At 34.4% G+C, this 16389-nt stretch overlaps 2 protein-coding genes across 2 annotated transcripts; one reads left to right on the forward strand and one right to left on the reverse strand.

Annotated features, from left to right (window-relative positions):
• The first annotated feature begins 2045 nt into the window (after positions 1-2045).
• BRL2 (BRI1-like 2) lies at positions 2046-5812 on the forward strand. The gene has a single exon (XM_016335746.3). It carries the CDS (start codon positions 2315-2317, stop codon positions 5738-5740), a length of 3426 nt encoding a protein of 1141 aa, XP_016191232.1. The 5' UTR covers positions 2046-2314; the 3' UTR covers positions 5741-5812.
• A 6770-nt stretch (positions 5813-12582) lies between these two features.
• On the reverse strand, positions 12583-14842 carry SGR5 (C2H2-like zinc finger protein). Its single transcript, XM_016335747.3, has 3 exons — positions 14183-14842; positions 13706-14117; positions 12583-13517 (listed from the first exon to the last, which is right to left on the reverse strand). The coding sequence occupies exons 1-3, from the start codon at positions 14271-14273 to the stop codon at positions 12782-12784; spliced, it is 1239 nt and encodes a 412-aa protein (XP_016191233.1). The 5' UTR covers positions 14274-14842; the 3' UTR covers positions 12583-12781.
• Between the last annotated feature and the right edge of the window lie 1547 nt (positions 14843-16389).

Here is a 16389-nt window from a genome sequence, read left to right on the forward strand (position 1 = left end):
CCTTGTTTGAATTTTGAGTGTTATGGTTTTGATTGAAGGAGAAGAACCGTTTGTCATAATGGTTTTTGCGTTATTAAAGAGTTGGGGAAGCGCGTGTTTACACGCAATCTAAACTGAGGGTTTATTTTTGTTGGATTTGAGCCAACTTGTATAAACTTGTATACCAAAAAAATTTGTATATATAGCCTCTTAGATTAAACTATTATTCATATTTATGAATAAATATAACTAGTTTTCTATTTTAAAAAAAAACATGGTTTCTTGTAAAAAAAAAAAAAAAACACTCAAACTTGATGTTATTTAAAGGTAGAACATTATAAATTTTTATGAGTAAAAATTAGTCATCTTTCATAATACAAAGTTAGTTTTATTTGTTTATAATCAATTAAATATATTAATATTATGAATTTTTTTAGTAGAAATAATACTTTATTTTTAAATTTATTTAAGTAATAGATTATAATTAATAAAAATATTATGTATATATATATATATATATAAGTGTGTGTATGTAGATATAAATACAAATACAAATTATTTTAAACATTTTTTCTGGAGCAGGAAAGGGGTTTGTTTTGTTCTGATGTTGTGACAGTTTTTTGTTTGTTAACTAAGCAAGAAACGGATCAAAAGGCCCAATGCATGGAATTAGCTAGGATTAATTATTTGTGCTAATTGCAAACTAATTGCCTACCATATTGTCCAACTTGGGCACTAAAATTCATATTTAGCTTAATAATCTCATTCATTCTAATAACAACTAATAGAATTAATAAATAATAAATAAAATAAATTTAATTTTTTTTTTGTTTTTTTAACATTACTGATTTTATATTTTTTTAATATTTTATATTTGATTTTCATCACCTCTTCCTCCATGACTATTATCCTGAGTTATGTTTAATAATATATTCACTAAAAAACGAGAGAGATTTATTGTGCTTGCCGCTGAATTTTGATTTACTAATATAACTAACTAACTTAACTCTAATTCTACGATATCTTATTAATTACACTAACTTTACTTTTCCAAAAATACTAATAAAAAGCACGTATAGAATGCAGACATCCTAAGTTAGAATACCTCTACTCTCCCTATTATTCCTTATTATTAAAATAATAAGGTAATTGTTATAGTGACTAATTTGTCAAAAAATATTAAAAATTATTTAATTTAAAAAGTTAAAAATAAATAATTTTTAAATATTTAAAATTTATTATAACAGATAAATTAGAGCATTAATAAATAATAGACACTATAGAACTGATTTAATAATAACTTTTCAGATTAAAAAAAAAAAGCTGTAAAACTGTAAAAGTGATATATAATATGATAATAAATAAATGGAGACTGAATAATTTCTCTGCTATAATGAAATTTATCACCAGTTGCAGACACAAAATCTTAAGATGGTGATGCAAACAACTCAACTGGGATTGACTTGAAGAATCTGGTAATTAGAGTAGCATGTAAGAAAGCAAAGCATGGTCCCAAAACCCAGCTAAAAAGTAAAAATTTTAAATATGAAGGGGTTGAACTAAGTCACTATTTGAACAGTTAAATGTTGATGCACCTGGTGCAATTGCAAAAGTGACAATCATCACCTCTCATGCTCATTGATGTTGCTTCATATGGTGGGCCTATTATTCATTTCTTTAATTTTATCTTTTCTCCCATAACACACTATGATTTCAATCAACTCTTTAACAGCACAATCACGCTAATCAAAAGCTCTTCTCTTTGTAAATTAAGATCTTCATTACAAAATACAAATACAGCATATCATGTACATACAATAATAATGTTCAGTATCTAATTTTTATCGTCAGCCAAATTCCACATATGCTAATATAGGAAACAAGTATACATATATATGACATGTGTGTCTAGAACAAGAAGACATTAACTGGAAGAAACACTGCTTAAAATCAGAAAAAGAAGCAGATATGGCGCACATGATGCCAATATTGTATTCCACTGCTACACTGTGCTGCCGTATATATATATATATAGGGAAACATTCTCACGCCTCACTGACACTGACAAAGACAGAGACAGTGACTCTTGGATCAAGCACATCATCCCAACAACACTACTCCTCCTCAGTTGACCAAAAGTCAAATTCAATCCTTTATTATCTATGTATCATACTCTATACAAGTACCATCATACATAACAAACAGGGCCTTAAAAGGAACAAACACAATAAAGCAGCAAACTTCTTTTCCAAAAGGTTTTCCCATAACAAATTCTCATCTTCTTCACTCATCAACATTCTCATCTCTCTGGTTCCAAGCTAGCTTCTTGTCCTCAATGGAGAACAACAACAACAAAAGAAACCCACTTCCCCATTTTCCACGTCTTACTCTTACTACTATTACACTCATGATCTTCCTTGTTACGATGATGTTTCCTGTGACTGAAGAAGCTGCAGCACCAGTTTCTTCTTCCATCAAGACCGATGAACAGGCCCTTCTCATGTTCAAAAAGATGGTTCAAAAAGATGAAACTGGAGCTTTGTCAGGTTGGCAGCTCAACAGGAATCCATGCACCTGGTTTGGAGTTTCATGCACTCATGGAAGAGTCACTCAGCTTGATCTCAGTGGCCATGGTTTATCCGGAACCATCACTCTTGACCCTCTATCTTCTCTAGACATGTTGTCTGTTCTGAAACTTTCTCTCAATTCATTCTCTGTAAATTCCACTTCCTTGCTTACCCTCCCTTACAGTTTGACACAGCTTGATCTCTCTTTTGCCGGAGTTTCAGGTCCAATCCCTGACAACTTCTTCTCAAGGTGTCCAAATCTTGTTGTTGTGAACCTCTCTTACAACAACATGACTGGCCCTATCCCTGATAATTTCTTGCAAAATTCTGATAAGTTGCAGTCTCTTGATCTCTCTTCCAACAATTTATCAGGCTCAATATCTGGCCTCAAAATTGATTGCAACTCCTTGTTGCAGCTTGATCTATCTGAGAACCGTTTATCAGATTCAATTCCAATCTCTCTGTCAAACTGCACCAGCCTCAAGAGTTTGAACTTGGGGAACAATTTGATTTCTGGTGAGATTCCAAAGGCTTTGGGGAATCTGAACAGCCTACAGACTTTGGATCTTTCAAGGAATCAACTCATTGGTTGGATCCCTTTTGAGTTTGGAAATGTGTGTGCTTCCCTTGTCGAACTTAGGCTCTCTTTCAACAACCTTACAGGTTCAATACCATCAAGTTTCTCTTCTTGCACTTGGCTGCAGCTTCTTGATATATCCAACAACAACATGTCAGGTCCATTGCCAGATTCAATCTTTCATAACCTCGGATCATTGCAGGAATTAAGGCTGGGAAACAATGCAATCTCAGGGCCATTCCCATCTTCAATATCTTCCTGCAAGAAACTGAGGATTGTGGATTTTAGCTCAAACAAATTCTATGGATCTATCCCCAGAGATATATGTCCAGGTGCAGCATCACTTGAGGAGCTGAGAATGCCAGATAATCTCATAACTGGGGAAATTCCATCTCAACTGTCAAAATGCTCACAGTTAAAGACACTTGATTTTAGTCTCAACTATCTCAATGGTTCAATCCCTGAGGAGCTTGGACAGCTTGAGAATCTTGAGCAGCTGATAGCATGGTTCAATGGCTTGGAAGGTAAGATTCCACCAAAGTTGGGGAAATGCAAGAAGCTCAAGGATCTTATACTGAACAATAATCACTTAACTGGTGAAATTCCCAGTGAGTTGTTCAACTGCAGCAACCTTGAATGGATATCACTCACAAGCAATGAGCTCAGCGGCGAGATACCGCGCGAGTTTGGCCTATTGACAAGGCTGGCTGTTCTGCAGCTTGGAAACAACAGCTTCACCGGGCAGATACCGGGGGAGCTGGCCAATTGCAGCAGTTTGGTGTGGTTGGACTTGAACAGCAACAAGCTCACAGGTGAGATTCCACCAAGACTTGGAAGGCAGCAAGGAGCAAAGTCATTGTTTGGAATTTTGTCAGGAAACACTTTGGTGTTTGTGAGGAATGTTGGAAACTCGTGCAAAGGTGTTGGGGGTTTGTTGGAATTCTATGGAATAAGGCCTGAGAGACTCTTGCAGGTTCCAACACTAAGGACCTGTGATTTCACAAGGCTGTATTCAGGTCCTGTTCTTAGTCTTTTCACAAAGTATCAGACTCTGGAGTATCTTGATCTCTCCTACAACGAGCTCCGAGGAAGAATCCCCCAAGAATTCGGGGACATGGAGGCCCTGCAGGTTCTTGAGTTGTCTCACAATCAGTTATCTGGAGAAATCCCTTCAACATTAGGCCAGCTAAAGAATTTGGGAGTGTTTGATGCATCACACAATAGATTGCAGGGCCATATCCCTGACTCATTCTCAAACCTGTCATTCTTGGTGCAGATTGATCTATCAAACAATGAGTTAACAGGGGAGATTCCATCTAGAGGGCAATTGAGCACACTTCCAGCTTCTCAGTATGCAAACAATCCCGGTCTTTGTGGTGTTCCTTTGCAGGAATGCAGCAGGAATGATAACGCCCAAAGCACAGCAAATCAAAGTGAGGAGATTCCCAGAGGAGGCCATAGATCAGCAACTGCAGCATGGGCTAACAGCATTGTCATGGGGATTCTGATTTCTGTGGCTTCTGTTTGTATTTTGATCGTGTGGGCAATCGCGATGCGGGCGAGGAGGAAGGAGGCAGAGGAAGTGAAGATGCTTAATAGCTTGCAGGCATCACATGCTGCCACAACATGGAAGATTGACAAGGAGAAAGAGCCTCTAAGCATCAATGTTGCAACCTTTCAGAGGCAGCTTAGGAAGCTGAAATTCTCACAGCTGATCGAAGCAACCAATGGATTCTCAGCAGCAAGCCTAATTGGTTGTGGTGGTTTTGGTGAAGTGTTCAAGGCCACACTGAAGGACGGTTCAAGTGTTGCAATAAAGAAGCTCATTAGGCTGAGCTGCCAGGGTGATAGAGAATTCATGGCTGAGATGGAAACCTTGGGGAAGATCAAGCACAGAAACCTAGTCCCTCTGTTGGGATACTGCAAAGTTGGGGAAGAGAGGCTGCTTGTGTATGAGTACATGGAGTATGGAAGCCTGGAGGAGATGCTCCACGGCAGAACAAAGTCGCGCGACCGGCGAATTCTGACATGGGAAGAGAGGAAAAAGGTTGCAAGAGGTGCTGCCAAAGGACTTTGTTTCCTTCACCACAATTGCATCCCACACATAATACACAGAGACATGAAATCAAGCAATGTGCTGCTTGATCATGAAATGGAGTCAAGAGTGTCTGATTTCGGAATGGCAAGGCTCATAAGTGCACTTGACACACATCTCAGCGTCAGCACATTGGCCGGAACACCTGGCTATGTTCCACCCGAGTACTACCAAAGCTTCAGGTGCACGGCAAAGGGAGATGTCTACTCTTTTGGAGTTGTCATGCTTGAATTGTTAACCGGAAAGCGCCCCACCGATAAGGAGGACTTTGGAGACACCAATTTGGTCGGATGGGCCAAGATGAAGGTTCGCCAAGGGACTCACATGGAAGTCATTGATCCTGATTTGCTTCAGGTCTGTCAAGGTTCAGATGAAGCTCAGCTCAATGAAGTTAAGGACATGCTTCGCTTCTTGGATATCACTCTGCAGTGCGTTGATGACTTGCCTTCTAAGAGGCCAAACATGTTGCAGGTTGTTGCCATGCTCAGAGACCTTCATCATGGAACCACCAACACTGCTTGACACCAACATATGTTCCCTATTGCAATGCAAACTCCCAATTAATAATAACTTGTTTTCTGCCTTCATTCTTCATTTCTGTTTTCATGTTCAGAAACTCAAAAGCCCAATAAGCATGGGCCAAGGAATCAGCACCTTCAGAGAATGGGCCGGAATAACACCCCATCTATGTCACCAGGCAGGGCCCGCCATCTAAAATTTATGGCAGAGAAAGAACGTGCGCATTCTATATATATACACACAAACATGTGTATCTTGCTGAATTCCACAAGGTAAGCTAATAATCGTAACCTAATTAACTAAAGCAAAGGATTCGTTAGCCCTTAAATACGTATTTTAGTTGAGTAATAAGAACTAAGAAGACATTTAGACAAATAAAGAATTTGAATTATTTTAAAAAGAATTTAACGAATTTATGCCTTAACAATATATATGAATAGAGTTTAATTTTGATTCAATTGACATTATAAAACGTTTTACATGAAATTATAATCGTTCTTTTTTATGACCATTTACGCAGCCAATATAAAAAATAGTTATTTTTGCTAATATGACGTTATGTGATTAGATACACATGTACAACAATTTTATATTGACAGAACATTAAAATTAAATTCAAATTAATATTATAAAATAAAAATATTTTTATTAAAAAATAAAAAAGTTTTTCTTTTTATATATTTTTTATATTTATTAAAAAATTTAAATATTTTTATTAAGAAAGGTCAAGTATGATTTTGGTCCCTAAGGTATAAGTTGAAAATTTTTTTCATCTCTAACTTTTTTTTGCATACAAAATCATTCATAAGGTTCAACGTAGTTTTAAAATCGTCTTTCGGACTAAAATACCATTTCTTTTTCTTTTTCTTCTTTTTCATCACAACATCTCTTCTTCTTCATCAGAAGCAAAACCAAAAACAAAGAGCCAATGAGATCAAACAAACCAAATCCAGAAACAAACCCAGAGATATTGTAGCTCTCTTTTTCCGTTTGCACTCTTCACTTGTAAACACCAACCAAGGAAAAAAGAGAACCAGAAAAAAATTGATTCATTGATTAATGGATTCGATAAACTCGTTCAAGGGGTATGGAAATAAAATCATGGACGTGCAATAAGATCAAATTAGAAATAGAAACAAACGCAGAAACAGCCACGCTTATGGACGTGCAATAAGATCAAAGAAATAGAATCCAAATCAGAAGCACAAGAATAATGAAATCAGAATCAGAAGTACAAGAACAATAAAATCATAATCAGAAGCAGAAGTAGAATAAATTAGAAACAGAACCCTAGAGAGGACCAGCGGCGAGGATGCGAAGCAGCGGCGAGGACCAGAAGCAGTGGCGGCAGTGGTGGCTGGCAGTGGTGGAGCGCGACGGTGACGAGGCACCCCTCTTCATCTCTCTGATCGTGCGTTTTATCTCTCTTCACAAGCTCTTCGACGGCAGCAAGGCTCGCGTCTCCTCTCTCCCTCTGGTTCTAATTTCTGATGGCGGCAACGGCTCCAAGTCTCGCTGGTACCGTCCCCCCTTTCATCTTTCCCCTCTTCTTCCCTCCCTCCCCCCCCTCCCAAAAGTGTGATTCCCTTCCCCCTTTTTCTTTAACCCATTTTCTTTTTTTATATATTTTTTTAGTTACGGGTAATTTGGTAATAAAAATTAAAATTCTGGTAAAAAGTACAATTTTAAAACTAAGTTAAACCTTAAGGACGATTTGTTTGCAACAAAAAGGTTGGAGACGAAAAAAATTTTCGGCCTATATCATTGGGACCAAAATCGTACTAAACCCTAATAGTAATCTTATCGAGAAATTGCAATGGTGGTAGGAGATGGAATCAGGGAATGGCGGGGGTGGAAGATGCCTCCCTCCTCTCCGTCCTCGCCCCTAGATTTTCTCCCTGTCTTCATCTCTGATTCTTGTCATGAGGAATATTGCTCTCCATCTCCATTTTTTGTGGGCCTTATTTTTCATCTCTTCGATAGTATTCATCTTATATAAAAACAGTAAGATTTTATACAAAAACGTTAAACAGCAGACAATGACTTCTTTCGAACTGACGCAGTAGAGAGACGCAACGGTGAGGCAGAGCATAGAGCAATGGAAGAAGTGAGGAATGCGGCAACAGAGAGAAGAATGAACACGACAGCAGAATTGCGGAAAAAAAAAAGAACGCCACGAACAGAGAGAATGACGCAATGAGAATTGATGGCACAATAAAGGGTGACAATATAAAGAGAGGTGACAGTGCGATGAAAAAGGAGAGTGGCTACAGAAAAAATTAGAAATATAGATAACGTTAAAGATCTTTAAATTGAAAAAAGATTATACAAATCAGGATTAGTAATTTAGGATATATATATATAGGTGGACGGATTTATATTCATGGATGTGGGGGCAAGTGCCCCCAGTGAAATTTAAAAATTTTTTAACTAATACATAGTAATAAAATTTATTTGTCCCCACTATATAATTAAATTTGACCCCACTATGATTAAACTTCACTCATCAATTTCAATTATGTAGAAATAAATGGTAATTCAAGATTCAAATGAATTTATTACAATAACCTTTAAAAATAGAGGTAACTACCAATTTAGTATCCAAAAGATTCAAGCGCAAACAAAATAATTCCTAAATGATTTAAAAATTTAGTCATTCACAATTAAAAAATTTAAAAAAAATTCACTTGACATAAAATTATAAATTTTTTAGAATGGAAAGATCTTATTTTTTTAATATTACTTACAAAAAATTGCATCAAAATATAACATTTAAAGTCTTTTTTCAGAAAATATATATTTAATGTATATCTAGTTCTTCGAGACTTATTTGTTGTTAACACATTTTAGAGTTATTTTTTGTCAGCGATGTAAATTTTGATACTATTTTAATTGTTTACTCGTTTAAAATAATATGTTTCAAAACTTTTTTTTTATAAATTACTGCTAGATTAGCATCTTAATTTTAAAATAATAAAAATATTTGGTAGTCAATAAAATTCAGCCCAATATTTTATTAGATTTGATTATAAATATATAAAATTATTCTGTTAAATTAATTTCAAATTAAATAAATTATCTTATTAAACTAATTTTAATATTAAATTAGAAATTACTAATAAAAATATTAATTTTATATTGACCATTAAATAAAAAATAGTTAAATAAATAATAATAATAAAATAAAAAATCAAAATAATACTATTTATTTATTAGTGCTTTTTTTTAAGTTAACTTTAATTTTTTCTAGGACAACATCAGTTGAAATTTTTTTTAAATATGAATATTATAAAGAATCGATTTTGTAATCCTATGAAAAATGAATTTTAAATCATTATTTAATGACATATATAAAAAGTGAGACATTTAATTGTATTGACAATAAAAAAATTATTTAATCTTTTTAAAATATAAAACCTAAAAAAATAAAATTTTAATCTATATATTATTATTTAAATTATTATTTTAATATTTTAATTTATTATTTAAATAATTTAAAAATTAATTATATTTTATAATAATAAAATATAATTATAAAAATTATTATCATATTATATATATTTTGTTCCATTCATAAAATTTTTTGGAGTTGTCATTAAAATATATATATATATATAATGATTAAAAAATATATAAAAAATAAATTATTAAATAAATTTATGAATTTTAGAAATGAGTAGAGACAGAATAAGAATCTCCACTCGAATCTCTCAGAAATTTTACGCTGTTTCTAACAAAAAAAAATCTCACAATTTAATCTCAAACGATTTTTGCAAAGACTCCCGTATTTAGGAGAATTTCAGCGTCCCTAAATGGTGGTAGATAGTAGCGGGGATGCATTAAAAGGTGCGGAAATTAAAGAAATAAAGAGGAGAAGAGGTTGCACGTGGTCCCAACAAAGTATTCATGATTAACAGGGTAACCCCCTCTCCCCATTTCTGATTCAGCTACTTCCCTTTGAATTGTCAAACAACAGTCTCCAAACTCCATCCCCCACTTTGCCTCCTCATCTTCTTTTTGTCTTCTCCTTTTTAATTCTTTTTACTTTATTTGTTTTTATAATAATAAGTAATTTCATCAACATATACTTTCATACTACGCTACTTCCTTAATCATCATCATTATCTCCTCTCACACATAACTCTACTTTCATACTATACAGTAGTCTAAGTAAAGTGTTTAACTTTGATACAAAAAAGTAACTTTCTTTTATCCGAAAAGCACTTACGAGTTTCGCTTTTTAATAAAGACTTAATGGTAAGCGAGCCAAAGATCTTTCTATGAAAAGAAAAAGATTCGAATCCTAGAAATAACATGAACAAAAGTCTAGCTATATTATATCTCAAAGCATACAACTAAATTTTCTGTATATAAAAAATAAAAAATCAAAATTAATCACAACATATATACAATAATTATATAATAATTAATTTGATAAGTTATTTTTAGTGTACATACGTCTTAAAAAAAGCATAAAATTCATACTTAAAAGATACATCGAAAACAAGAATAGTGAGTTAATTCGAGTCTCTATTTATAGTAATATATTTCATGTTCAGTGTATGTATCACTTTTATTTAATGTTAGATGTGTTTCTTCTATCTTTCATGTTTCATTGAATGATAGTATGTACTATGTCACTTAAATATTTTTTTAATTGTCAGATAGATCCATTCATCACAATATTATTATATAACAAATAATGATTAAGTATACATTAGATGTAATTCATAATTTAACTTTGTTTATATATATGGTAAAGATGTAATCATCATAAATTAAAATACCACAATAAATTACATATAATACGGGCCAGATAACAAAAATAACATAATACATATTACAAAGAGTTTAAATGTATATTTTCTACCCGTATTATTTTCTACCCGTATAAATTAGGTAACTTATGTTACCATATTTTCTAACTTGTATTAGTTAAAAAACGAAGCGTGTGAATACAAGCTTAAAATTTACAATATTGATAAAAAGTTATCAAATATTTTACTAAGAAAGATAATTAATATAACAAAATTATAAAATTAGATAATCATTCTATTCTAATCAAATTTTTTAAAAAAAAAATTAAAATGAGTAATTACTCTATCCAAACCGAATTCCTGACTAAGAATTATAAAGCGATAATTTGTAACATACACTCAATCTAAATATATAAAAAAAAACCTCTTATTAAATTGATCAACTTATTATGCTGTAAATATAAACTTTTATAAATTGTAAGCAAATTAAAATATTTGACTATGCATAGCCATGTTTTAACCAAAAATAAAGAGCATGCTGTAACACTCTTCTTCTAATAATATCTACTTATTTGTCCACTTTTATTTTTAATTCATAGAGAAATCAAATTGATTTTAATTTCTTCATTTAATTTTTATTAAATAAATATCTCTTGAACATACTGTTTCGAGAGTTACCTGAAACATTAATTTGGGCCTAAACGTAAGGTTTTTAGCAAGGGTTTTGAGCAGATTTTTAGTAGTGTAGATCGTGAATTATACTTGGGGAGGTGTCAATATATTTATAACCACATTTGTTGGAGTAGTTTCATCTTTATTGATGGATAACCGTTACCTTTATCTTCATAACTTGTTAGGATCTATCTTTCAAGAAATATTGAGATAATTGGAGAGATTCGGAGAGGCAGTTATTTAAATAAGTATAAGTTACCCCTTTGAATTGTGTAAAGAGTTCGGGTATGCGATAGAAACCACCTTTTGAGGTGGGCATTTTATTCTTATTGGCTTGACTTTTGTGTTTTGGGCTCGAATATGAACACATGCCAATGTTAATTTTTTATAAATTAAAACATGCTTTAAATAGTATGCGTATGGTATCATAAACAAATCTAAAAATTCAGTAAATTAATAATGTTAATGAAAAATATAACAAGTACTGGAGTTGAAACCTTCAAAGTTAATAAGATGACAATGTTTTCACTTTATAATACTAAAAGTCAATTTAAAAAGCAACTACGTAATTCCATTGACTCCAAAAGAAGAAAAAGCTAAACCTAATTTGCTTTCTTTTTATCTTTCAAGAGCACAAAAGTTCCCTTCCATGTTCGGATGTTCCAATAGGGGAATATAGACGTCTAGTTGCTTTAAGGTTTAGTTAACATGCTCGCTCCAAATTGATTGATGTGTTTGAAGTTGTTTGTTATATATGAAGAATTCAAAATTTGAATTATTTAGTTTAATTTGATAATGAATGTGTTTAGTTTAGCAGTTAGTAGAAAAATGATAATTAATTAATTATATGAAGGGAGGGCGTGGCATATATGACATTATTGAATGAAAAAGGTACTGTAACCCCCACTAGGGTGCTGACACTGCAAGCTCCCAGTGTGGTGTTAAAAGTATGTGCGTGTTTAGAGGCTTGTGTGCGTTTGTTTGCGTTGAGAGGGACGAGAGCACCCATTCAACTCTGGCACTGAAAAACATGGCATGGCGTCTATATGTATTATTTTATATGGATATGCATTCAATTTCATATATATGCAGTGAAAATGACCCTCCATCTTTCACCCTCCCTCTCTGCCTCTCTATTCCTCCCACATTAAATTCGACCTCAAAAGGGAGATATACCCCCCTTTGGATGGTCCCAGGCCCCAACCCTCACTGCTATCATTCACCCAGATGAATGTCACATGTCTCCTTCAATTAATATATCAACAACATTAATATCCATTGTCTCAATAATCATTCCTTCCTTATTTTATTTTCTTAATTCTATTAGCTATCAAATGAACAAAACAATTAATTAAGTTTACAACTACTCAGGACTTTTGTCAGTACTCAAACTCCTAAGCACTGCATCTCACGATCGATCACAACAACACAATATTAATAAAGAATATGAACTTTCTCTAAATCATACAACAAATTTTCAGACAGCCAAGAGTAAAAAGAAAACAGAAAAAGAAGAAAACAACCATCACTACTCAATTAGCTCGTAAACCTTTTTCATCTTTTCTTTTCTTTCTAAACGGCATAATACAATTAAAGGGGTTATATATGTGACTGACTATTCTGCTTCACCATCATCCGTGTTGTTTGCTGATGACATGTAACTCATTACAATGGAGGTCTCTTCAGACGGAACCCCAACGCCATTGTTGGAAGAGTGAAAGTTTTGCTTGCAAGCATGGCATGTTATCTCCATGAGAGTTGAAGTCATCTTCTTGATGGCTTGCTTTCTCAAAGCTTCAGCCTTTCCAAGCTCAGCTTGTGCTTGCTTCCTTATCCTCTTTGCATTCTCAAACTCAAGCTCAGCTATCTCAATCTGCCGTTTCGCTTCTCTCCTTGCCTCTTCTGCATATGCCTTTTCCGCCATTGCCAACTTCAGCTCCTGTCCTGCACACTCCTTCAACCTTGCCACTTCCAATGTGGAAGAAGAATCACCCACCATCATTACATTATTGTTATTGTTCCGTTCTTCTTCAACACTCCTCCCATTGTCCCCACCTATTGCGAGTCTCAAGCGGGTTTCGTGGTTTTGACGAGAGTTTATTGAAGAAGGTAGGAGCTGAAGTTCCAAGTTGTGAGTATTAGTATTGTTCCTGTGAATCTCTGAAGGTGGTGGCAGTGGTGGTGGTGGTGGTGGAAGTGGTTGCAGTGGGGCAGTCACCGTAAAATTAGCATCACTGGATGGACTTGTGCTTGAAGCTGTTCTTGAAGAGCATGCTGGTTGCAGTGCTTGTAACTCTGGTCGGTGCTGCCTCACAGTGCACGCATCCTGGTGTTCTATGAAACTCTCCACCCTGAAATATATTAATATTACACAAACTTTCATTTAATCTGTTACTGTTATATCCATATCACCAACATACACTATATGTTATATGCTTGTGTCGAATAAACCAAGATAGCAAATCCTTATTAATTTATTCATGCTATAAAAAATAATATAACAGAGCAGTGTATAGAATTTTAGGGTTTGAAGAGGGACCTGGAGAAGACGCGGCCACAGTCACAGGAATGGCCACGGGTGCCACAGGTTTTGATGTGAGCTTTGTAATCGGATTGAACGGCGTAACCCTTGGAGCACTTATGGCAGACCCACTGCTTGTGGTTGCTGTGCTTTCTTCTGAAGTGTTTCTTGATTCCCACCAGGTCGCCCAGTGCGTGGCACGGGTCATGGTGCAAGCAGCTGGGCTCCGGGCACACGAACACCTTCTTCTTCATCATGGTTGTACCGCCTCCTCCTTGCCTCTTGAGAAGCTTCCATGGCACCTTGTGCCTCCTCCTATGCATTTGCAGGTTCTGGTCCCTCTGGAACCCTTGGTTGCAGATCTCACACACGTAACGATCCGATTCCAGCAGCGTCTTCGGTGACAGAGACACCACTTCTGCATCTGGATCTGCGAATCAATGAAGCTCATGAATAAATGAATTATATATGAAAAATGAAATTGAATTGAATTACCAGGGGTTCCAGCGGGTCTTCTTTTTCTTTTGTTAGGGAGGTTTTGGGCATCGGAAGAACAAGAAGCAGTATTGATGGTGTTGTCTAACATGAGTGGTTTGATGATGATGGTGGTGAGAACTTAAAAACAATAAATTGCTGTACAGGATACGCTTGCAATAGTAGTAGTGGAGTTTCAGCTTTACCCGGACCTAGCTAGCTAGAATCAACAATTTTAAAAAAGGAAGAGAGAGAGAGAAATAAAAAAAAGCTCTTGCTTTTAATTATGTTCAGGGCTTTTGCTAAGCCACGACCTTACCCTTGACCTCTCACCTCCACCACCACTCACCACTCACCACCCAACTCTTGTTTATAAAGATATCTTTTCTGATTACTACATGTGTTTTGTTTGGGGGCGGGGCTGACCCAATCTAATCACATGATTAAATTAAGGAAAACCCAACGCACCATACGTAATTAAGGAATCTGGAGAGAAACAAAAAAAACATCCTCCTCCAAATACGGTAGTCGTAGAGAAGAGAGTGGTCTTTCTCACGTGACTAAGTGACAAATTGATATTACACCTCTCTCTCTAGTCTCTACTACATACGCTTAAAAGGTGGAGGAGACAGCAGGGTGAATTATGGAGGATAGGGTAAAACAATGACAATTTCAGTTCCCATTGGCGCATGTAACGGGCGCTTACTTATATCTTCTGGACTCATGCGCATATATTATGGATGGATTTCTACATTTCCCAATTAATTCAAATTAAACTTCAAACCCCACCACACATAACTACGTCTCTTTAATTTTCCATAATTCTTTCTTTGCCTACTATTATTACAAATAATCGATATCGAATATTAATCATTCAACCACAGACTAACACCTTCTGCTCTACTCAATCTTCCTTGGTACTTTTTTGTTTTATGTACCTACTTTTTTCTTCTTAATTTTATATTACTAATTTGTTAAGTTGCCACAATTTTATTGCGTATTATTTTCTAATACATACATTATTGTCTAGTTTCGATCAAAATCCATAACTAGATACCATTCTTTTGGCATGCTGCGTCAAACACTCTACTCTGCGTACAATATACTGTGTCATTCGTACCAATGTAAATAATAGAGGTCCCAAACCTACATATCTGAAGCTCCCTTTAAAATAACGTAATGTTATCTGGCCAGACACAGTAAAATTAAACGAGTCTATATTTTATTTGTATTTTAACTGGGATCGGGATACGCTCTATCTTATTTAATTAATTAATTATGATATCAGGTTTTTATAGTATTTAGGGAATTTTCTAGGGTTGAATGAAAGTAGATGGACGACATGGCATTACTGCTGGATCCATTTTTCTTTGTCTTTTGGTCATAACAACTGATCCACGTGGAACATCCACAGCATGCCACCTAAGCTTGTATATAGTGATAAACATATATGCTAGGACGTAATAAAATCATTGGAAAAAGTGATTAACGATGCATTCTGCGGAGATCAATGTTTCGCTAAGTTCCCTCTCACACTAAGCTTTATTTATATTAAAAAGGAAAGAAAAACAAAACTACATACATAGCTAGCGTGTAAACAAAAATTGGTATAAGGACATGTTTTCAAATGGGTTCTTGATTATCTGCCGCCATAGAGAAAATCTGTTGCGGATTGGCATTTTATCTTGCTTGCTTCAAATAGACCCTTATATGTATAGATGAGTCAAAAATAAAGTCCCCCACATATCAATTCAAACTTTAATCATTCTTGGTCAGAGGAATCAAATGGATCGGTCCTACACACACATTCAGCTAACTCTTTCAATTTTTCTTACCTTTGCCGACTTCATATCAATAATTTTTTGTCTCAAGTAAACCATTTTTCTACATACAGATATGGATGAAATTGTTCAGCATCACAATCACGTCATTACAATTATGTATACCAGTAGATTATTTTGGAAAAACTTTCAAATATACCGAATATTAATGTTTTTTATAATTAAAATTAACTGTTAAAAATCATTGAAATACTAGTGTATCGATATATTTAAAAATTTTATATTCTTTTGATTCAAAATATCTCAAACACGCCTAGATATCATTGTGTGTTACCTTGTGCTGCAACAACTACATTATATTCTTTTATGTTCATCAAGTGGACCATATATACTTAAAGAAATTGAAGTCAGATTCTTTTTCGGAAACCAAAAAAAATTCTAGAATAA

This window comes from Arachis ipaensis, chromosome B3 (assembly GCF_059453495.1).
Source record: "Arachis ipaensis isolate K30076 ecotype BB chromosome B3, ASM5945349v1, whole genome shotgun sequence".
Classification (NCBI taxonomy): domain Eukaryota; kingdom Viridiplantae; phylum Streptophyta; class Magnoliopsida; order Fabales; family Fabaceae; genus Arachis; species Arachis ipaensis.

Bases quoted from the DNA above. Each gene is read 5' to 3' on its own strand.
- SGR5 (XM_016335747.3), bottom strand. From the start codon at position 14,273: ATGTTAGACAACACCATCAATACTGCTTCTTGTTCTTCCGATGCCCAA. The intron at 14,118-14,182 runs GTAATTCAATTC...ATTGATTCGCAG, and splicing joins AAGACCCGCTGGAACCCCTG to ATCCAGATGCAGAAGTGGTG. The intron at 13,518-13,705 runs GTCCCTCTTCAA...AATATATTTCAG, and splicing joins TGTGGCCGCGTCTTCTCCAG to GGTGGAGAGTTTCATAGAAC.
- BRL2 (XM_016335746.3), top strand. From the start codon at position 2,315: ATGGAGAACAACAACAACAAAAGAAACCCACTTCCCCATTTTCCACGT.